The 25,180-nt window shown below is 38.3% G+C and overlaps 1 protein-coding gene across 2 annotated transcripts in view; it reads left to right on the top strand.

The window, feature by feature from the left end:
• The window catches only part of LOC146001694 (1-acyl-sn-glycerol-3-phosphate acyltransferase alpha-like), a 30,456-nt gene extending 5,694 nt beyond the window's left edge, over window positions 1-24,762 (top strand). For both annotated transcript variants that reach the window (XM_083139349.1, XM_083139348.1), the window contains exons 2-6: window positions 8,117-8,338; window positions 11,731-11,867; window positions 18,102-18,283; window positions 22,326-22,497; window positions 24,602-24,762. In XM_083139349.1, the coding sequence (XP_082995475.1) occupies window positions 8,151-8,338; window positions 11,731-11,867; window positions 18,102-18,283; window positions 22,326-22,497; window positions 24,602-24,735 (813 nt within the window). In that variant the 5' untranslated portion in view covers window positions 8,117-8,150 and the 3' untranslated portion in view covers window positions 24,736-24,762. The remainder of the gene's footprint in view (window positions 1-8,116; window positions 8,339-11,730; window positions 11,868-18,101; window positions 18,284-22,325; window positions 22,498-24,601) is intronic.
• The last annotated feature ends 418 nt before the right edge of the window (window positions 24,763-25,180 follow it).

Here is a 25,180-nt window from a genome sequence, read left to right as displayed (position 1 = left end):
TTCCAGTTCACAGGTCAAATTTCTTGTAATAAATTAGATAATTAATATACTTGGATTTTACCCCAATGAACGCAATCAATGTATTTGCTATGGATGCTTCATGTTTTTATTGCATCATATAAAAGCACCTGCTTGAATATTTCCAAATTATTAATATTTTATATTTAATTGCTCAAATATAATTTTTAAACAAAAAGTATGTGCACTCAACATTGTAACAACATTAAAGAGATTAAGACTACTTGATGTCTTAAAGACACTAATAAATAAGGTACCACAGTTCAACAATTTAAATTCTGAAATTTAGGCATCGAGGTTTCTGTGTGAGTTCTGACAGTATGTCGTCACAAGTAACTTTTATATCACGGTGAATGTTCAGAGCAGCTAACCCATTTAATCTTTCTTCGCAAATGGTATTTCGAAGATAGGTCTTCAAGTGCCTCAAAGTTGAGAATGATTTCTCATTTGATGTTGTTGTTACCGGGATTGTACATAATATGAGCAAACGTGTGTTTACCCAGGGAAATATTACTTCACTGCACATATCAATTGCTTCAAGAGCATTTACTAGACGTCTTTGCATTGCTGCTAGATGACTATACCACAGTTTCATTTCAGTGTGAGCGTCGTCGCCTTGTAATCAAGGTGTCCCGGGTTCAATACCCGGTGGAGGCTAATAGTGGTTCGGATCTCACTTTAAACTTTAGGCCCAGTCCCGATTAGCCTTACTGTGCATAAAGTGGATTTAAAACATCAATTCAATCAACATTGTACTTGTTGTGGAGATGGTTTTGCTAAATATTGTGTACATTTTTGGCATTGTATTATTATATTATTGGTCAAAACATTTGTTTGACAGTCGACAAACAAATACGAACCGCTTCAGTAATTAACATTTTCTACTACAGTGTCATTAATGTGTCATATTCATTTTCATATTAGGTCTATGGAGAGGAATTTTGTATAATGTTAACGTTATGGAACTGCGAAACCAACTGTTGAAGGGGCCACTCCCCCCTTCCGCTCCGAAGCCCAGTACCGCACCACAGGATCTGTCACTGAGCCCGACAAAATCTTGCCAGACAGTGCTCGAAATGCAAATTCGTAGCCGAAAAGGGAGGGGATGTTTGATCGATTTTGGAAATACGAGGGGGTACATCCTTGTATGGATCAACATGGAGACAATACAGTAGGTGGAGGATGCTCAATATGAAAATTATTCTAATTGGGGGTATGATTTGTGAAACTTTCTTAACTGAAGGCAGCATCCCCTACTTCGACCACTGATGCCAGAAAAGATGCTTTCAGAAAATGAATTTATTACTGCACACGTATATTACTTATTGTATTTGTTGCGTTTGTACAAGAGAAATATTCAGAAGATTTGTAAGGAATATTTACAGTTAATAGGATGCCTATCTAGTCTATCCCGTGTCGAAATACAAACTTTATCCCTTTCCTACAAAATAATAAAACTGTCCATGCCAACCGTGATTTTATAATGTGGTTGCATACATAATGTGGTTGCATAACGCGACATTAGTGCCACTGCTCCGACGCCAGGGTTTCAAATACCTTGGTGGATCTATAAGATAGGTAATATCGTTTTTCGAGGGTTCGTGAACAAAACAAAAAGTAAATGATTTTAAAGTCCATTTTATATTCAGATACGTTAATCGGGACTGGTCTTAAAGTTTAAATCGGGATACGTACCACTGTGCAATGCACCTTCACAGGGGATCAAACCCAGGACCTCTTTGATTACACCACCATCGGTGAGGCCCCTGAAATCATTGAGGAAACTTGTTCATCATAATGTTCTCTCGCCCTGCGAAAGTTTATTGGTGATATAGGGTGACATCCTACACACGTCTTCCAGACATACACACGCGGGCACACCCCTCCCCTGCACACACACGATTGTATGCTTACAGCACATGCTGTGCCCTCCCAGAAAAACAATTCTAAATCCGCCTATGGATATATCTGCTATCAAATAATGAACGTCACTTACCTCGACAGTTCCTTGACATAATTTTGCAACAAGGTTTGCAATATCTTCTGTTATGCCTTCTTGTTGAATATCAAGAGTCTGAAAGTTCGCACGTTTCACTCTCGCAATTCGGATGGAATTCCTCTGAACTTAAATCGACCTTTTCTGACGTTCTATTTGTGGAAGGTGAAGCTTCAACTTCCATTTTTTGTTTCTTTTTGAAATAATCTAATAATGTATTTCTCCTCTTTTTTCTATCCATCTTTAGTTCCACGTCAAAAATCTATTACACATGCAGAAACGTAACACACAACACGACCACTTCGACTTGCTACCTTGCAGACTGCAACTCGCTACAACCCCAGTGAACACCAGGACTTGGGAGAAAGATACCGGGCGGTCGAATGTCTGAACCATGCATCCAGCTTGGTCCAGCTCAAATTACGTCACCAGTGTTGACAGCAACCAGTAGTGTCAGTGTCAGTAGTGTTGGCAACTGCTAAATTATTTACGCACAAATTCAAGCGAGATCTTTCACACATGTTACAGGAAAATTCAATAAACTGAAGGCTGGAAATTGGTTGCGAAAAAAATATCTAATTTGTAAAGAGCACAAGAGTAAAACGTATAATATTTTGGCATATTAATTGCTTTTATTTTGTTTATGAAACTGACTGGGCCAGTTGCGCTATATAACGCATCCCTCCCTTCCTCCCGGCATGCTATTGTACAAAACATCGATTGCCTACTTCGTAAAACCATGCCTCGCTACTGCCTGCAACAATTATTATTATTATTATAATTATTGATATTTTGAAATAAATATGCATCCAGGTGCGAAATAAGATTTTGACTTACTTTGCTACTAATTGTAGTGATTCAAATCTCACAGAACTTTGCTCTGCTGGCATAAATGGTATAAGAAGGGGGAACTAAAGAAAAGGGAAGTTAGCAGCACTGTCGTAACAGGAAAGGGAGGGTCATCGTGGGTGAAAGAAAGGGGAGGAGGGATTCCTTCAGTTCGCATTCCAAGGGTTACGGCTCTTTTCTTGACCATACTGGGAAGGAAATTCTCCTTCCTTTTCAGTGACTAAGGAATGAATGAATGCCTGTGCATTGCTGTAACTCAACTCCAGTATTATCAAAAGTAATTGAAGAAGCAATACATTTCTCATTGCCAAATGTAAACATTTTACAATATTGGCAGTTTATGAAATAAAATGTATTTCTGCTTTGATTTTTTTTAAATGACGAAACCAATGGGGGGGTTTTAACCCCCACCAACCCCCCCCCCCTGGGCACGCCACTGTATATTTCCCTCCATTAGATATCCACCTCTTGCAAAATCACACCAATTTCTGGACACGTAAATATCTTAAGCTTGATTCACATCTACGCTCTAGTAACGCTCGGATCAGCCTCCGGTCAAATATTGTTGAATGTTTTTTTTTAAAAAGAATCATTCACACCTGGCGCTCCGATTAAGGTTCGTTCAATCGCGTTCAGCTCGGGGGCGGAGCTTGACTTTGCGAAGCTGGATCGTTGATGTGAACGCCTGATAAAGTTCAGTATCATCCAGTCTTCAGCCCCGTTGCAGAGGATATGTAACCCAGTTTTGTGCGTAGAAGATGAGCCGTCAGAAGGCAAAGACCTATTGAAACACAAAAAGGCGAGTAATGATAAAATTTACATTGACCAAAAAAAAATCCCACAATATTTTCCTCCCACTTCTATTTGTAAAACATCGGTCAAAATATGAGATTTCATGAACCCGATTAAAAGAAATTTAAGGGGGAAAAAAACTGACTGAAACAACCAAATTACAATTAGCAAATGAAAAAAAAATAAATTAACCACAAATATGATCCATAAACACTAGTTGTAACGACCTTTTTCCAACCCGTTGCATCAATTAAAATCCTTAAATCGAAAAGCTAACCTATTGGCGGTCATAATTTCCCGGACAACCATATTGTCATTTTTGTGTGTGCAAAGGGAAAGGAGGTGGTGGTCGACCCTCTGCCAAGGCAAAAATCATTCTTGACATCTAGCCCCAAATCAACATTAAACAACGAACTTGTTCTTCGTTTACAGAACACAATACAAAATTACTACCTATTTTTTCTTTTTAAGTCTACAGAGGTAACGTTCCACACGACGTGCGTAACAATCGGGTCCTTGAAACTATGCTTACAACCTGATGTATATTTGTCACCTGTTGTATCGGAAACTTTCTAATAAAAGAAATGATCAACAATGTCGATATCAAACAATGAGCTCGAAACTCATGTTAAACCTAAACCGACAAATTAGTGTTACCATTGTTGACATTTACAGTTTTGCACATTGTAGTTGCAAATAAACGTTTGCCGCTTTCAAACCAAAAGTATAACATCAATAAACAACATTATACCTAGGTACCGTGCGTTCATTTCGATCTTCAGCCGAGAGAAGCGTGGCGGGTGGCGCTGACGGAGATGCCGAAATTTGCGACCTGTAATGCCCGCTTACTTTTATGGACATATGCAGACATTTATATAAATATTTCAAAACGAGCACTAACCTGTGTTATAAGAGTACGGTTTTAATTTTAGTAGCTTAGTGGCTGTATGTGTTGATGATTTTGACACGCCCATCTACTGTGAAACACGGCGTAGAGGTTTGTTTGGAGAACGTTCTAACGCTGCACCAATTTCATCGAGTTTTGCTCGTTTTGTATATACATGAGATACTGGGAAATGTGTGCCGACCTCCTGTCCGAGTGGTTAGCACAGCGAGCTACGACGCCAGGTTCGAATTTCGGCCTGGGCATGGATGTTCATTGTGATGTTCCTTCATCAATTTAATCATATTACCACCATAGGCGTGCGCAGACCCTCTGATTAGGGGGCAAATAGGGGCGTATATGTATAGTATCAGGTGGTTATAATTAAAGTGACGGTGTTCAGAGTGGTACAGCACGGGCTGTAATGAGAGTAGCAGTCTGAAACTTCGTAGATATGCTAATGAAGCAATGCGCTCGCGAATTAAGAAAAAAAAAATAGTTCGAATTCTCGCCACCAGGGTAAAAATGGCGCTGTAAGCAGTCAAAACTTGGTATAGTTACAGGAAAAACACTATAAATCGCAGAAAACAATACTCTTTGTAATAAAATATCGCTACAATTTCACTATTCGAATTACATGAACATTACTAAAGGAAAAAGCAACAAGCGTCACCAACAACAACCAGGGAGCTCACACAATGGTTAGGCAATTTCACCGACTTTGACGTCAGAGTTATGGAAAATTCCACGTTTTGACTGCTTACAGCGCCGTTTCTTACCCTGGTGGCGAGAATTGGAACTATTTTTTTTTGGCATAATTCGCAAGCGCATTGCTTCATTAGCATATCTACGAAGTTTCAGACTGCTACTCTCATTACAGCCCGTGCTGTACCACTCTGAACACCGTCACTTTAATTATAACCACCTGGTATGTGTCCGGACTAATCGAAAATCCCCTTAGTGTAATTATGTAATGTAATTAAATGCAGCAACATAGAAACAGCATGACTGACGAATAACAAGAAATTTGCCAGAGAACGAAGAGGGATAGTCCAATTACTTAGAAAATAATGCACCCCCCCCCTCCCAGTTGCTCTGAATTTCATCTATCGTTTAATACCGGCGATAAGATTCCTCTCCACTAAATTTCTAGGTTAAAGTATAATAATATAGGGGCATGGACGTCTGGAAAGGAGGGGGGCAAGGATGGCCACACCTCCCCTTTAGAAAACTAATGTCAACCTAAAAGTATATATTTCTCACGTGTAATTTGATTTCAGTCAGTAATTTACATTAATTATTATAACGGGGATGAAGAAACGCGATAATTATACAAATTCAAGTGGTATTTTTTGAGAAGGCAACACAATTATTAGGATAATATGCCTCGTTTATCTTGCTTGCCCCTCTGTGAAAAAAATCTGCAGACGTCCATGATTAGGAGGGCAATAATAATAATAAAATTTTATTGTCATTAGGCCAAGTACAGCAATAGACAAAGTCAATAGTTAAGATACGCACATAATAGTGTGAAACCTATACGCTATGCAAAGCCAATTAAAATATGTACCAAAACTAAATCATATATCTACTAGACATTCGAAAAACTCATTAATATCATAAAATGGGTGTAAAACTAATCAGTTGTACAATTTGTTTTTAAAACCCTGTAACGATTCATTATGCAAGTAGAATGGAATTTTGTTGAAAAGTTTTTGGCCAATTACTTTATAACTATTTAATGACTTAGACAATCTATGATGAGATAAGTAATGTTCTCTGTTATACCTTGTATTGTAATTATGTACGTTTTGTTTATATTTCAATTCAGGCAACCTATTTTTAGTATAAATCAAAACAGAGTAAATATATAAATTTATTAGTCATTATTTTGTAATGAATAAACAAAGGTCTACAATGTTCTTTATAAGAACAACTTGAAATATCCCTGATGGCTTTTTTTTGGCAATAGCAAAACGTCATTGACCTGACAGGAATTCCCCCAAAGGATTATTCCATAAAGTATAATGCTCCCCCTCTTGATCCCCCGTGCGCACGCCACTCATTCTCATCCTCAAGATTAGTCAAAATGGTCATAAAAGCGAAGTAAATCAACCAAGTCAATGAATCCACGCTTTCGCAATTATTTTTCTTCTTTATCATTTTCTTCTAATTAACGCCAGTGCTGCAACATCAAAGTCCGTCGTTTAAAATCTCTTAAACATTGTAGTTAGCACAATCGGCAAGCTTTTTATACAGAAAAATCGGTGTACTCTACTCTGTGAAGAAATCAACACAAGACTCACGTTGATCGTATCTTCACCGATGCGAAGCTTGACCGCTAATGTGGATACCCCCTGACCGTGAGCGTAGATGTCAATCAAGCCTTATTCTCCTTGAGCGATCTACAGTACAATCGGGGAAAATTGCCAGTTGCTTATTTCGTTCCTTTTTCTTTTACATCCTATATTTTTAAAAGAATCAACTTGTACTTACACAGTAGACGTTCTCATCGGTTGATTGGAATCTTTGTTTCAAATCTTCAACTTCTGGACTTTAGTTTTTAAACATTTCACTTCTACCACAAAGTAACTGTACACGAGAGCAGCACAATTTCACAAAACCTTGATGTAAAGGGGTCGTTGAAATGAGTAGCACTGAGTATCACAGGAGAGGGGTAGGCAAAGGTGAGCGTTGCCAGTGCAATTTCTTGCTGTCATCTACATACATTTCAGTCACGTAATCAATGGGTGTGTGAACTATGAACTATTCGGCTTATAAAAGATTTTTACTAATGTTGTGATTCAGTTTCAACTTTTCTAGTAATTAACATTTTCTGTTTGCCGCGATAAAAGTTCTATAGTTTCTCGTTGTAAAATCTTTTATGAAATAATATTGACCCTGATACTAGGATTTTAAAAAAGGTAGCAACAAAACTGAGTCACGACCTCTACGCCACCGAGACTTGTGCGTCCCCTCCCCACCACGGAGGTGTTATTTAACCAAATAAACACCTTTTTAATTCAGTCTTCATTTGAATGTTTTAAATGAAATAACTTACCTTAAAAGGGCCTTGTTGAAAGCGTTGCCAGCACAGCAATCCAGTGTGTTTCTCCCACTTCATATTATATATTATTTTTCTATCTTTTCCTGCCTCCAACCCCCCCCCCCCTTTTAGGGTCAATCGATCACCCCCTCCGGATATTTGTCATTCCTCCACATGGCATTGGCTATACTCAGTGGCATGCCCAGGGTTTCCAAACGTAGGGGGGAAGGGAGGGCTACACATTCGAACAATGAATAAATATATATCTATCTGTGGCCAAGTGTTGGTTATATCTTTCTTTTTAATAGTCAGTCCTGAATTTTGTCATCTTTTCCAGCATTTGACATTATTATTTTAAATGAATACCAGGCCATAAGAAAAGAGGAAGGGGTATTACCACTTCCTTGAGTTGAGATCGCCACTAGTTACATTTCAGCTGAGATAGGTAAAGTGATGATAATTTAATACAATCTCCCAAGACCTTCAAAGCAGCGTCACCCAATTAATATATATTTTAATTTCATTCTTTCAGGGACACAATTAATTATCACTTAGCCGAGGCCAAAATGGTGCTATATTATTGGTGTGTCTACATAGGAAGCATAGTCATCCTGCTCTCTGGATTAAATATGTTGAGTAGAAGAATTCGTTTTGTATTACGAAGCATCCTCTTTGCAATCGGCTTTGTTTTTGTCATCCCACTATTATTGATACCATTAATGATAGCAAAACCAGGAGATGTTAGAAATGCAAGGTAAGTGTACATTTTCTTTCGCGCCCCCTTTTCAAAACCTCTGTTCAACCGAAGACACTACTAACTCTTACAGTGTTAATATTATGCCATGTCGTCATATTGAGCGGAAGTGAGGCCACTGTTATTGTATAAAACAGGCATTCATTGATTCTACTCTGAAAGATAAGCCGCATTTTAACATTTGATTAACTGAATCTTGTGCTTCCATTGGTTGTATTGCAAAGGCTCAAAAAAATGTATTCGTATTTGTATTTCACTACATAATTCAATAAGACTGTAACGTGCGTGTGAATTTTACGGCCACTTTCTTGGAATGTAAGACGTAATAGCTATATGTCGTCATGGACGTCCAGAAGGGGTGGGAAGAATGGGCCACGGACTCCCCTGGAAAATGGATGTCAAGCTAGAAAATTCTAAATATTTTTCACACATATAATTTGATTTCTGTCACAGAAAAATAACTGAAGAAAAATATGCCTTCTTTGCCCCCCCCCCCTCCTCGATGAAGGAAGCGCACAACAGTTTCCGTAATTATTTTAAAGAATGATTTACTTACCAGATTTATAATAGGAGGCGATATGTATTAACGCAATCGGCACGTGAAGTTCAAACAAAAGTTTCCCGGGTGGAAATGTTCCACGTCGTAAATATAAATTGTCTCTATGATAGGCTTACCATATGTCCGGGATTAGCCCGGACAGTCCTGTTTTTCAGTGCCGTCCGGGGTTGCAAAATGTCCGGGGTTTTGAGAATCTGAACATGAAAATAGCTACAGGTATTGAATATTCACGACCAATTTTTAAGCTGTTTTAAAAGACTGATATTTCATGTACGAACATTTCTAAAATGGTTGAGTTTGCTATGTCTTTGCCTGGAACATCTGCTCCAGTTGAGAGAGTCTTTTCAATTATGGGGAATATTTGGTCTGCAGAAAGAGGTATACTTCTAGTATCCACTGTTAAACATCTGCTGAATGTTAAACTTAATTCAGAAGTTTCATGTTGTGAATTTTATGATGTTATTAAAACAAACTAGCCATTTCTGAAATAAGTCATGTCTAGTGAAACTGAGTCAACCTAGAACAAAGAGGTTTCCTAAAGATCAGAAAATGTATTATTCAATTAAATATTTGAAAATTAATTGATTGATTTTAGAAAATAATGTTAATATTTTATCTTGTACAATTTATAGTTTGATGTTCCAATAAAATGTTAAGGCTTTTAAGTAACTTCAATTATTTTTGTAAAAAAAAAATACTGAATTCAGCAGTAACGAGTTCATCGCGAATATGTCCTGGGTTGGACTCCAAAAAATATGGTAAGCCTACTCTATGAGCATATTCATTTTCATTCCAGTGCATTCATTTTAACAATCAAGGTAAAGCGTTTAACCTTTTCAAGCCGGCCTCTTTGGCGGAGTGATTGTTACGCCGTGCTACGACGCCAGAAGTTCCGGATTCGAAACGCGGTCTGGACATTGGTGTTCTGTGTGTGTCGCTTCATCATATCATTCATCCTCATGTTCGCGTTTAGCCAAGAGTCGTATAAATGCAAAGTAAAATAAACCAAGTTAATCGATTGATTGGGTTTATTTTACTTCGCTTTTCTGCCACTTATGGCTAATCGCGAAGATGAGGATGAGATGATGAAATTGATGAAGGAATACTCACAACCACTCATGCCGAGGCTGGGATTCGAACCCGGGACCCATGTTGTCGTAGCGTGCTGTGCTAACCACTCCGCCACGGAGGCCGGTAAATTAATCAATCCATCAAGCTTTTCAACATCGCTGGAAGTGGAAATTATGAGATAGGGTGTTTGGTCGAGGCTTACAGCTTGCTGAGCTATGCTCCCATGGTTTAACGTTGTGACAATGATTTTGATTCATAGATTGATTTGCTTTTATTTTACTTACATTTTTGTGCCACTTTTCACTAATTTACGAAGATGGGGATGAGTGATATGATGAAATTTATGAAAGGAAACACAAACATCCATGCCCAGGCCAGGATTCGAACCCATGACCCCTGACGTCATAGCGCTATGTTGTGACAATGAGACAAAGGGGGCGGGGGTGATGCTTTTCGGAAGTGTTGTAATAAACGCATCCGCAACCTCCGAGAGATAGACGTTTATCCGCCACTGAAGTGTACCCATATATATTAGGTAGGTTTCTGCGGCTGAAAAAATAATATTTGCCTAAATATGAATGGGTATAAAATAATTACATTGCCCTATTTTCTTCAACAAAATGAAGTCCAAAGTGGGCACTTTGTGCCCTCCTGTGATGGTAACTACAGGATTTCAAGAGAAATAGTTCGCGACTTATTAACTACTCATAAATATACAAATAAAATAATGCAGAGTATGTATGACCTTTCACAAATATTTTCCATTTTTAAATTTCTCCATGGCTTGGGGGATATGTCTGTGATTTCTATTTGATCCAAGTAATGGAGTGGTTTGCACAGAGCACTATAATGCCAAGGATCCATGGTTTGAATCAGGGAATGGGCATGGGTGTTCTTTGTGTTTCCCATCTTCAATTTCATCATATCATCACTCATCATAATCTTCGTGATTAGCTAAAAGTGGTAGAAAAGCGAAGTAACATTAAACAAATCAACCAATCAATCTATTTGATCCAAATGGACATTCACATACATTGTGGCATGCCCAGGATTGTCATAATATGTATTAAGATATTACCACACTGGGTCATCTTTTATCTAGCAGTATATTTTGCCATTTATCATGCATTTGACATTTTTTTTACGAATGATGGACCAAAATGGAGGGGGGGGGGTTATGACCTCCCACCCATGAGCATGCCATTGCACATATGCAGGGTATGGACAAAAATATGGAAACCCCACGACATCAAAACTGGTGAAATCAATGCAATTTTTCCACTTGAAATCGGACAAGGTGCGACATTATTTTGTTTTGTGCCGTGAGATAGGACTGGTAGGAGTCCACAGTGTTTCAAAGAGGGTAAATTGTTGGTGTCTGCCTTGTAGGCACCTCTGTTTCCAAAGTAGCCATGTTATTTGGCATATCGAGAGGGACTCTATCCAAGATCATGATGACATAATAATGTGTCCGGAAAGACATCATCAGATAAACATCTGCATGGATGAAAATGTACACTGAGGGACAGAAGGACACTGAGGAGGATTGTGACCATGTCTTGCATGAACAATGGTGCAAGATCCCATTATCCACCATCCAGGACATGTATTTGTCCATTCCTCGGAGACTGCAGGCCGTTTTGAAAGCTAAACGTGGTCCTGCACCTTATTAGCTACAGCATTCTGGCTTTTCTTCACAGGTGTTTCCATATTTTTGTCCATCCCCTGTATGTATGCATTAATTTATGTTTCTTATTCACAGATTCACTAAACAGCCATATGCAATCTTATCAAGGTTGCTTGGCATTAACTGGGATGTGAGAGGTAAAGAGAATATACCAGATGATAATCATGTGTGTATCATATTGTGCAATCACCAAGCAGGCTTGGATATTTTGCGTGAGTAATCATATCATTCCTTTCAGGATTAAAACATTCATATTGATATTAATACACTAAAAGCCAATACAAGCCTCTTGAATATTATGTACAAACAGAACTTACAGGTGATACTTTTAGTGAGTATCCAGGGGCCGAATACTTTTAATGGTTAATAATAGTAATAAATATTATTTAATATTATTTTATTTAATTAAATAAATTATATTTGTAAAAGAGTTACCAATTATTGTTATCATAATCATTAAACAGTTACAATTAGTCAATAAAATATTTCCTTATTAACTCTCTTATTTTGAATATATCAATGTGCACATATTAACAATAATGTTTATTGTAGAAGACTATGTGACCATTCACAACAAATAAACCATAAATACATTTTCAAGTTTCTACAAGCAATATAATGAAATGATTGTTGAATTGTGTAATTGCAAAATTTTTACTAAACGAGCGCAACAGGGGGAAATCAGACCTGTTAAACCCTCCCCTTATATATGGAGAGGAGCCGTAGTATGGTGCTGATCACATTACTTGTACAAATGGCCAAAATCGTGGAAGTGTGGGACCTTATCTCCATATCTGCCATATGCTTCCATGGTAATAATGGCCACATATCCCTCAAGCTTCTATGAAAGCCCACTTTATGTACAGAAAGGCTAATCAGGACTGGATCTACAGTTGAAAGTAAGATCCGAACCATTGTCTCTCCACCAGGTATCAAACCTGGGATCCCTTGATTAGAAGGCAACGATGTTACGACAACTTAAATCGCAGAGGCAACAGTATTTTGTCTCTCTCTCCAGGCATTACGTAACCAGAGGCCTGCACAAGACCCGGAGAAAACCCGTCTGCGAGGAGGCGCGCCTACAATAATATGCAACACGCACATCAAGCCCAGGTGTTCGACATCGCGCAAGCGAGCTTCACGTCACAGTGTTGCACAGGCTTCGATGCCTGCCAGGTTTTTCTATTACCCGGGTCTTAAGAAGACCCGTGAGACTCGATGTAGTTCTTGCAGGTAGACGGCGAGCACTACTGTCAGTGTTGCCAACGGCCATTATATTTCACTACGCATGGAAATATTTGAATTTCTGCTAGGCGCAGGTGCCTTGAGGTTGTAGAATCATTGGCGTAGCAAGGGGTGAGCGAAGTGGGCGACCACCCTGGGCCTCGCGCATATAGGGGCCTCGCGTCCTATGAGGTTGATACGAAAAACGTAATAAATGAAAGTGAGAAAGATAGAAAAGGCTAATTTTTGTGGGCAATAAAATTAAGACATTTTTAACTGGCTTTATATTCTAGTTTAACGTTATAATTTGAATGAATACGTCAAATCAGAGGCGGGCGGGAGCTCTAAGCCTAAGGGGCCCCGAAAAAGTCAAAATAATTCTAATTTCTCATGTGAAACATCAACGCAAAAATTGCTTGGACAATTTTATCCATTTTTCTTCTGTGTCGTGACCTTGCATAGCCTACCCGATTTTAATATGTTAATGGTAAAGTACCTCAAACTGCCACGGAGCAAAGTACGGGGCATTTAAATACTTCTGGTGTTTTAAACTGAAGAAGGGTATGGATAATATTAGCAGTTCTTCCTTCGTTCCTACAACTTCAGACGCAGCTATTGCCCTCTGTAACGGGCACGAAGATGATTTATCTTCCGAATTTCCTGATCAAGTTCTATGTTTCAGGAATGTGCTTAAATCTGAAATCAAGTGCTTTAGGAAAGTTTCTTCTCCTTGATAGCTCTACACTAACTTCCAGTGTTCTCTGTATCCTGTACCACCTTCTGTTTGGGGGAAGGGATAAGTAAGTATTTGTATTTTCTTCTTTTGAATACATAAATGTCAAAGAAAGATATGTTGTAATATGTGAAAATTCAGAGTTAGAGCATCGATTTGTATAGTTATTAATGTAAGTGCAGCCACAACCAGCCATTCTAAGTAATTACGTAAATTTCCTGGAAGAAGCTGACTGTACTTGAGGGACCCAAGTTTATTTCTTGCGGACGCGTACTTTACGATTTTATTACGCCACTGCGTCAAATATTTAATATTACAAGAACATTAAGACGTAACAACAAAATGAGATTCACAGTTATTATTATCATCTAAGTCCTAAAATTCAAAGTTAACTGGTACAATTTATGTGCAACAAAGTCAAAATTGCTAATTAAAAAAAGTCAAAATTGCTAATTTAAAAAAAAGGTCAAATTAGCTGTATCAGTTGATTACACCAAACATTTCACATTTATTGTGCAAATGACTATCGTTTTAAGATTTGCTGATGTTGACACCGATTGTGTAGAAGAGCTTGTAGGTAGATACATTGGGCCCCTGGACAGGATTGTGATTTAGCGCACTCCCTTCCCCCCGCTCTATCAAGCACTGACATTTTATGTGCGTCCTTCCATATTTTCTACTTAAGCCATGGTTTGTGACATTTACATCCTACAAACTTCGAAATGAGGAAACAAAGAATGACTCATTAAATAATATATAGGTTATATTTCAAGATTCTTACTTTGTATTTCTGATTTTTTTTAAAAAAAAGTTTAGCACACTTAAGGATATTTCAGTTATCTTACTGCCTAAAGAACATCTTAAAAAACGTACTATTACTACTACTTTGGTTAATGAAAATTCCAGCAGCGTGTTACTGTAGCTCTGCCAAGTGTAAATTTCTCTGTCGCGTACTATCAAATATAATTTTCGTCAGAAATTAATTATTATTGTAGGCTATTATATAAATATGATAATTTGCTGACGTTTCCTTGATGACTGTGCATCGATTTACATTGATATTTCAAACTTAAAGAACGATGGGGCCTTGCATTCAAATCTCGCCCAGGACCTCGCGATATGTTGCTAAGCCACTGCACCTAAGATTTTGTAACTTCTCAAATTAGTGTCATTATTATGTCAAACCAACTACCACATATTTTCTAAATTTGTTTCGATGGTCTTGAAATAGGTTTGTGTGTCTTGTTCATTTTATGTCACCTTTCTGGTCTTGAAATCGTAAATCTTCTGTCGGTTTCATTTTTACGTTGTTTGTTTGTTGAAATGTGTAAATAGCATTGCCTGTTATTTGCACCCGTGTGAAAATACAAGCTAACAATTATATTTTGTATCGTATTACTATCAATGCGGTCTGAGAACAAGATAACTAGCAACAACACTAGCGAACGACGATGTGTTGAAAGAGATGACAATATTCAAAAACCTTTTATAATGCAAATTCTGATTTCATGTTCCATTTTATGGACCATCGTGCCTTAGTGTTCAGGGGGGGGGGATCTTGAGCAACTAATTCGGATATTGAATTGGCAAAATTGCACCAGAGAGAAAATCTGTTTGATTGATTGATTCATTTATTTGGTCAATTTATGCACAATAAGGCTAATCGGGACTGGACCTATAGTTTAAAGTGGGATCTGAACCATCATGTGCTTCCACCGGGTATCGAACCTGGTACCCTTTGATTACAAGGCGACGACACTACCACTGCGCCATAGGGGAGCACCCCCAAAAAAGTATAATGTAGAACAACCACCAGTCACACAAAGTTCCAAAGTATTTACGATGGCACTTTTTGCGAAACTTGGTTCGTACTCCTGTACAGGTGTCAGCAGTGGCAGCAATTAGGGGCGGGGCCGAGAGAGTGCAGTTGCCCCCCCCCTCCCCACTTTTTGCTACTTTTGCACCACGCTAACCTCATGTACCAAGGCAAATTAATTATCCTTGCCCCCCCCCCGTACATTTGCACTTTGGCCCTCTAGTTTTGGAACCCAATCGCCGCCACTGGGTGTGAGCGATACAAATGTTTTCTAGCAAGGAATAAATGTCTGCAATTTCAAATTGATAAAAGTGATGAACATTTTAAGTGCTCCTAGAACAGTTTAGAATCTAAAAGTTGGCAACGGTGACTGCGTGACTCATGTATCTGGAGACGGTGCAAAACCGGAATGAGCGTTCGCTGAAGATAAGCGAGCTTCGTTTTGCAAGGCCTTCCAGTTACCCGTGGGCTTTCGATGCTTGACGGGTCAAAACCCAGGTATATAGTTTTACTCGCCCGCCCGACCAACCAGGCGGGCCTAGTAAGCGATTCTGGCCGTTGTGCAGCCCTCTGTACGTAACTACTGGAATCTGGCTGAATCTTGCAAAAATTCATAACTGTTAATTGGGCAAAGTTGAGGCAACACACATGATTTCTGTTTGCATGTCTGGAATCAGTGGCCTCAAATTATGCAAAAATCAGTTCAGCAGAATTTTTATTCACATGTAGACCAGCATTATTTAATTGAGTTTTTTATAAAAATTCCACTTTATCACAAAGGCTAATCAAGATTGGGCCTACAGTTCAAAGTGGAATTAGAACCACTATGTTGCACTAGCAGGTATCAACCCTGCGAACCCTTGTTTACAAGGTGATGATCAGTGGCGAAGCGTGCTGTCTCTGGAAGGGTAGGCACAGGACGGAGCAGGGTTTGGGAGGAGGGGAAGATGGGATTTTTTTTAACAGTAGTATGTTAAAATATAGCCCCTAGAAAATAAAAGATAACATATCGCCCGAATCTCGTCTACTTAAGTCGGGATAGTGATTGTAAAGGATAATGTAGTGATTAACGCTCTCGCCTTATAATCAAGAAGTAGAAGGTTCGATTCCTCCTGGAGGCATTGGTTCAGATTCTACTTTAATCTAGTCTCGATTAGATATCTGAGAATAAAGGCGCTCCTGTCTCGAAGGTCAGAAAACAGTGACAATGAGACTCGATGTTCTGACCCCGCGTCACCCAATGAAAAAGCCGTTCTGTCAGGCCCTAGCCGTCTTACATTTGTTAGATTAAAGCTGCTCGTAAAAATTATTTGCTACTTCAATAACAGTATTGTAAATGTTTCTCGCATTACAGAAATGGTTGGTTCACTTGATCGTCACTTAGCGTTTATTTCTTTTTAAAGCTGACCTCCGCTGCAGATTGGTTATAACAGCATGCTACGACAAGGGTCTCAGGTTCGAATTCCCACCTGGGCATTCACATCTTCCCAATTAGCCAAAAATGGCAGAAAGCCAAGTAAAATAAACTAAATCTATCAATCAATTATTTCTTTTTAACATTTTTATGGATATAATTCTTCTTCAACAGGCGACTTTTTTTAAAAAATATAATATGATTTAGAAAATGATGAAATGCTAAATGAGAACACGGACAGTGTAACACACCGACCAAAAAATTTCAGTAACATGGATTTTCTCTATATGTTTGTATTGCACGTACTTTGCCCCATTTTAAAAGTAGCACGTTTTCAGTTGTCACTAATCATGAAAGGAAATTTCGTCTCAATATCCCTTTCCTCAAAGAAATAAAATACTTTCCCTTTCTGAATCGAGATTGGTGTGGGGCACATCCAGCAGCTAACACTTCGCGAAAAGCAGTTCCTCAAAAGGGTTGAAAGCACCAAACTTAACACTGGTAACCAACTTGCATGCATTATTTGCAATTAGAATTCGAATAATGCCTGCTTTGATAGGTTAGGAGGCCAGGCTTCGAGGTGTTAGCAACACATTTTCGCTACATGTTAGCAGCTGGGTGTGCTCTGCTCCCGGCACAGCTCTGAATCTTCCATGGAAACACTGCTTCAACAAGCTCTGTACGTCCACTGCCTGCTTCGTCACGCGATCGTACACGATCGGCACTCTTCGGAAGTCAGGGAGAGAGGGTGAGAGAGAGAAAAGAGGCTGGCCTCTCAGGTTACATTACAGGCGAACGCACCCCTGAAATTATGCTTTCCTGCACGAATCACATAGGTTGTTATGGGACCAGCTGAGGCAGTCTCGGGCGGGCTTCCCTGAATGCTCAGATACGGTTCCAGGCAGGGTTGCAAACTTGCGGTAATTATCGGAAGACCAAGAATTTCAGTTTTCTTTGTTGTTTAATGAAATTTATAAGTAATAAAATAATCCGTTATAGACAAATATATTAGGGTAGGCCCGGCCTCCGGGCCTCATAGGACGCTTCGCCACTGGTGATGATACCTTCCTGCACACTCAGGGAATTACAACAAATTGTGTGTGATTTTTACAAAGAAGGTTATAGTGGTACACCTGACTTGAAATGTAGTATAGAATTCTCTGCTTGTACTTATAACATTCTGATGAATTCACTCTCGTAGATGTCAATGTGTACCTTAAGATGATGTTATTTACTTCACAATAACCTCTTATTTTCAGCTTTCCATATACTTCTGTACATCATTGAAAGAATGGGTTTTGTTGCAAAAAGAGAATTATTTTACGTTTGGCCTCTAGGATTAATGTTGTGGCTCATTGGTACTACATTCCTAGATAGGTGGAACCCATCTGAAGGACATGCAACTATAAATAAAGCTGCTAGTTATGCACTGAAGACAAAGGCAAGTAGCTATGATTATTAAAAATAATCTCCAATGTGATCCAAACACGCTGAAATCAATTTCTGTCAAAAGCATATACATTTCTGTAAAAGATAAAACTAGGCACTTATGCAAAAATGCACCTTCTAACTTATCACGTCTCTTTGGTGTTTCCATGAGATGTAAATATTTGAAGCTGCTTTTTATACATACAGTATGTAACATTGTTACTCGTACACATAGAATTTCCGAGGAAAAAATGTCATATCTACTAGTAAATATAATCATAACCTGGAAATGAATGTTAATGAAGGTTTCACCAACAAATGTCAATAAAAATGTATGTTCAAAGTGTATAAACAGAGCATATAATTTGTGCGAAAAGAGAAAAACAAGAAGTTTCATGCAACATTGTTATTCGTACAGGCAAGAGTTTCAATCTTCCTAGCATACAGAGCCACCGCTATTCGGGCAATTTCGTGCAGTTTGCAACTTTGTAACAAGTTTGAACATGCAGGTGCACTCCCCGTCAAGCGGAATGCTGGCGTAGGTGGTATTGCAGGACTACCGTCTATCTATCAGCATGTTCGAAATGGGCAAAGTGAAGGAACTTAGTTCCGATCTGAAGGATGTTATTATAAATTTGACCCTTAGAGGTTATTTGTTAAGAAAAATTGGACAAACAGTCAATAAATCACACTCCACAGTTCAATACAAAGTAAACAAATTTAGAGAGGAAGGTTCAACACAGAATCTGTCGAGAAAACCAAAAGAGAGACTGTTGAATAAACGTGATGAACGTGAGAAAACCCCGGACTAAGTGTTCCTCAGTTACGACTGTTAGTAGAAAATGTTGCTGGCAAGATGATGTCCGATCAAACTGTCCGACGTGCCTTGTGGAAGCATGGATATCATGGCAGAACACCACAAAAGAGGCCGTATGTAAATAAGGCGAATCACAGGAATAGACTTTCATTCGCGAAAGAGTACATCCACAAGGACCAGGAAGTTTGGGATAGTGTCATATGGTCAGACAAATCCAAGATTAATATATATGGGTCAGATGGGATAAATAGGGTCTGGAGAAAATCAAATAAAGACAATGGTCACATTAACACAGTTCCAACAGTTAAACACGGTGGTGGGTCATTAATGATTTGGGGCTGTATGTCATCCTTGGAGATATTGAAGAACAATGTAAAGCAGAGTGCCCAAAAAATGGACATGTTGCCTATCTACAGATTCCAACAAGACAATGACAGTAAGCATAAGGTGCGAGTTAACATGAATTGGCTAATATGGAATGTGCCCAAACTACTACAAACACCAGCTCAAAGTCCACACTTAAATCCGATTGATCATTTAGGGGCAATTTTGAAGAGGTGAGTCCATAAAGCAGGCATCGAGTCCAAACAAGAGTTTAAAACTGTTGTACGAGGGTCACTATTTATATTTTGAGCCTAACAATGAAAAAACAGGAAATTAGCATTGAAAACTGCTTTATTGTTTTTCAAAGTATTCTCCTTTATGGTCAATACACTTTTGCATTCGTTCGAACCATTTGTCAAAGCAGTTTTTCCAATCTTCTTGAGACACCTCCATAATATGGTTTTTGAACGCATCACTGTACGGCGGATGACCCATCAATTCGATTTTTTGACTGTTCATAAAGTCGGTTGTTAGACGAAATGTGTGACAGATGGCATTGTCTTGATGAAGAATGATCCGACGGCGTTTGTTTGTTTTCCGTATTTGACCGAAGACCTCTGGCAAACAAATTGTTGTGTACCATTCAGAGTTGACCGTTCTACGTTCCTCTAAAGGCACAGTTGCCACATGACCAGTTTTCCCGAAAAAACAGGCGACCATTTCTTTCGATGTGCTTCGAGCGCAAACAACTTTTGTTGGATTGGGTTCATCTTGAAACACCCATACAGTCGACTGCTGTTTACGTTCCTGCTCATATGCATATATCCATGATTCGTCACCTGTTACAATCTTATATACATCTTTTGAAGCACCACGATTGTATTTATTGAGCATTTGTTTGCACCAATTGACACGAGCATCTTTTTGAGTTTTTGTCAAATTGTGTGGGATCCAACGAGAACATACCTTTCTCACAGCTAAATGATCATGTAATATTTTATATATGCTGATGCTGGTGGAACTAATGCCTATGGTTGCCTCAATCTCACAGTACGTCACATGACGATCTTGCAGTATTAGGTTTTGCACAGCATCAATGTTAGCATCAATGTTTTCTTGAACAACAACTGATTTTGGACAACCTTCGCGAATCTCGTCGGTGAGCGAATGGCGGCCACGATTAAATTCGTTATACCAGCGTTTCACAGTGGCAAAGGATGGGGCTTCATCGCCAAATGTGGAAGTAAGTTGATCGATGCACTCTCGTCTTGATAATCCACGTCGAAAATCGCAAAAAATCATCGCACGAGTTAATTCCATTTTATTGCTGTCACGCAATCTCCAAGGCAACATAAACAACACAAATGAAGCTATTGACAAAACATTTGAAGTACGTTATGGTCAATAATGCCAGACGATTCAGTGCAAACGTCAAAACGTGCCTAATTTCATTCAGTGTTGCCAAGGCTCAAAATATAAATAGTGGCCCTCGTACAAGCAGAGTGGAATAAAATAAGCTCCGAAACATGTCGGAAAGTGGTTAATTCTATGAAGAACAGGTGTCAAGCAGTAATTAAAGCCAAAGGATACGCATCAAAGTATTAGAACTGTCAGTCAATTTGGTCTGAATATACTTTTTTCTTTTATATTATCGAGTGTACGAATAGAAAAGTTGTACAAAAAATGGCATGTTTCTCTTTGTTTCATTTAATTTATTATTGTCATTGGTAATATAGAATTTGGGTAAGATTTTATGTTCCTAATGATATTAGTTATTGAACTGTAAAGAAACAATTTCAAAATAATGTATTTCCTTTCAGATATTAAAGCATTTTCTTTGAAAATCTGTGTGTACGAATAAGAATGTTACATACTGTATATCTTCAGTTTTGAGATTTAGCACACATCATTAATTTAATTAGTTGGAAGTCCATTAATACATTAACTGCACGATCAGTGCATTCTATCAAATTAATTTTGATATGTATTCTGAGCATTTGAATTTTGCATATGGCATTGCATAACTTGTTCAACATAAGTTGTGAATGCAATGCAAATAATTGTGGAGGTGATATTGTGAAACAGAGGGAGAAATTCTACAAATCTTGATACAGCAAGTGAAGCTTGCAAATCTGTTCAGAAATAATTAATACAACTGTGAAATACTAGATACAAATATAAAGCAATGTGGACAAGTCAACATTAAAGGCTAAATATATTGTTTGGAGCCAGAAGTGGGAACCATTTCTTCAGAATCTACAACTGAAAGTCTGCATGTTTCTATCATCCTTGAGAAGTCTAACAAAAATGTATTTCCAAACATTCATAATCTCCTAAAAGTACTAGCTGTATTGTCAGTACAGTGGGCTGCATTAAGTTTTACCAAGCAAATTGTTAATCACCACGTTCATGTTCTTTTGTTTTATCCAATGACAGATTCAAGAATTGAAACAAAACACCAAACAAGATGCTTCAGTCTCTGACCCAACACTCTTAAAAGTCCATTTCTTAAAGATACCTACGATGCAAGAGAAAAATTAACAAAAATGGTCATGGAAAATTTGCCGTGCAATAACTGTGCATCCCACTGTACCAACAGCAAGGATTGGAAATCATTTTTTAAAACAACATTCCTCTTTTACCTTATTCCAACAATGGACGGCATTCCCTCAAAACACTGTATAAACATACACAAAAAAGTTGTGCATCCATTAATATTTTTTGACGATTGAAAAGATAAAGATTGCAATCAAGTTTCAATTTTTATATACACTTTTAATATACATAATGTGAGTATGTATGTATACGCCTTGAAAATGAGGAAGTATACATAAACAACATCAGTCCAAATTTTACTTTGCCTTGCACCCTTGCACATTGGTAGAGTACTTGTAATTTTTCTCCTACATTTCAGACAAAACTACTCATATTCCCAGAAGGTACAAGAGGAGGCAGTGCAAGGAAGACTTTAATGCCATTTAAAAAGGGAGCATTTCACATTGCCATAGAAAACAAAATTCCAATACTCCCTATGGTTATTGCTCCATACACATTCTTAGAAAATGGAAGGTGGACCAAGTATACAGGTACTATTCACAGTAGTGTTGTCAACTTTGTGAGGGAACGACTTGGTAAATTCTTTTTCTAAAAAGTCAAGCCCTGATTCCAACAATTTTACTTCATAAATCAATTAACATGCAACTCTAATTGAAATATTAATTAATAAATTATGGTACAATCATAATTCAATTGTTTCTAGGCTTGTAAACAAACATAAAATCAGGTTTTAATTACTTGTCAACCAATGGATCAAATGAAACTTTGTAGTTTCTTCAAGTCAATATAATCAAATTAATTTTGATAAGTAGACTTTCATAGGTATGTTGCATTTTTAAAACTGAAATATTTGTTAATGAAAATGGTTGCACAAACTAAAATGACAAATTTCAGAATCTCTCACACCTAGGTATAATTGTTGTCAGGTCCGGCAGTAACATTGGTTTACAGAATTTACTTATTTAAGTACTTGTGTGAGTACAATGAACGAATAGTGATTAGGTGAAATTGATGAATGGCCACTTACAAAGAAACACGAATGCCCAAGCCCAAACTTAAACTTGGGACTGTCAGTAGCAAGATCAAAAGTACAGCACACAATTTTGCTAGCAAGGCAACAGGTTGAGTGACAATTTTCAGTATTTTTTTTTATGCATTACATAATATACGTATGCTCCATGAGCTATTTTAGTTATTTCCATTTAGCATTGTACTCTGGCTTAGCTGAATGGTTAGCACTCTCACCTATGGTGCAAATACTACCAGTAATAATAAATAACAACCACCTGTGGAGCAACAACCCATGACGGCCAGAGCAGAGCCTGCCTACCGACTGCCGGCCTCACTCCCACCTGCCGAAGTGGGAGATCCTTTCACCAGTTATGGGTTGTTGTTGTCAGCACGATGAACCCCTGGTCGTTGTTGTAGGTTTCCGCAACCGATTTACACTATTCATTTATAGCTCCCCAATTTCCTCACGATGGTGGGTGGCCATACAGGCCGAAATCTCAGGACAAAAGTTGTTATGCTTCCTCCAAGAGACTCTAACCTGCACGCGCACACATCCCGTACCAAGAGCCCAAAGCATGATGCCTTAGACAGCATGTCCACAATGCAGAACGTGAGTACTACCAGTGGGAACTCCAAAATCTCAAGACTTGACAGAGCATTGTCAGGATAATTAGGGAGCTACTTAAGGTAACAGTAATGGTGTCTGATCTCGAAAGACATGTCATCAAATGCATATCCACAGAAGGCTATTCCATGATGAATTCAGTTCAAAACACCTGCCATTCAGGGAGATAATGAACGTTGCACATGCACACTCACAGCAATTCTTGCTTTCTATTTGCCACGTAGATGGACAGAGTGAGTGAAAATAATCCTACTGCACTTTTGACAAAGTACTTACCCAGAGGAACAACATGTTGAATGCAGTGTTTATGCATATAATTATAATAATAAATCAATTACATCTTGTCCATGACATTACTGGACTGTTCCAAAATTCAATCCCTTGAGCCAGGACTAGTGGCAGCTCAGTGGATGAGTGAGTTCAGTGGTCAACTTTCGATCTTGCCAATGAAGTTCCCAGGTTTGAGTCCTGGCATGGCCATGGTTGTTTTTTGTGAGTGTCCCTTCAATAATTTCAATTGTCATGATTAGCCAGTGACAGAAAAACAACGTAAAATAACAAAAATACAAATAAAAATACTAAAAACAATTTTAATGAACTCTTCATCTGCACTTGTAAAGCATGGCCTAGAAAATGAGATTGATACTTCTATCATATGGATTTTGGAAAATTAAACAACATATGATTTCATTGTAATATTGTGGGCTGATTTTAAACAAGTTTAGTAGGAGTTTTGCAACTGAATTTTACGGGACGGTAATACGTGATATATCAAAAATTTTGAATGAGCCACTTAATATGATGTGGTTGATTTTGAATTATTTTTTAAGTCCACTTTATGCACAGATAGGTCATTAGACAACTGACTAGCATGACTTCGACGATTACATTACCACTATGCCATCAGGGAGGTATGTGTGGTTGATAATTTTATTTTTGTTATTCCTCTATGTAGCAAATAGTACATTTTATAATGCATGCATTCAATGTATTTTTAGTCAAAGTTCCAGTACAACTGCTGCCACCTATACCAACTGCACATCTCAAGTTAGAGGACTTGAATAACTTGCTCAACTTAACACAAGATAAAATGGAAAGTACATATCAACAACTGAGGAAAGAAGTTACATGACGCATGTAATTCATATTTACTCATTGTAATATACAGGGTGATTCTAAAGGTATAGTACAAACGAAAACCACAGATACCTCCCATGAAATAGAGACGAAAGTTCTCCTTCCACTTTGCCGAGAGATGCCTCCGTGAGGAGCTAGACAATGCCGAAAACGTGTGAAAATGAACTTCACACCTCTGTACAGCCAGTACCAGTGAAGATAGATAGGCGGAACAAACGAAGTCAAAAGGAACACCAAAGTCGCCCATCCGAAAAACACTAGGCGGCAGCTGCGCAACACATGCGCATGGGGTTCCACAAAGGAAATAGGAGTGTCCCGCAAGACAAGTGAAGGGAAAGGGTAGCGATCGACAATGGTAGGGACAAAAGAAGCAATGAAGCATGAAGTAACAATTGCACAGCGGGAAACAAACACATGCAGTGCATGGGGAGTCCCCAAAC

The sequence above is a fragment of the Lepisma saccharinum genome, chromosome 17 (genome assembly GCF_977018435.1).
Source record: "Lepisma saccharinum chromosome 17, izLepSacc3.1, whole genome shotgun sequence".
Lineage (NCBI taxonomy): Eukaryota > Metazoa > Arthropoda > Insecta > Zygentoma > Lepismatidae > Lepisma > Lepisma saccharinum.
Note: the sequence above shows the minus strand (reverse complement) of the source record. Positions and strands in the feature narration are given on the sequence as shown.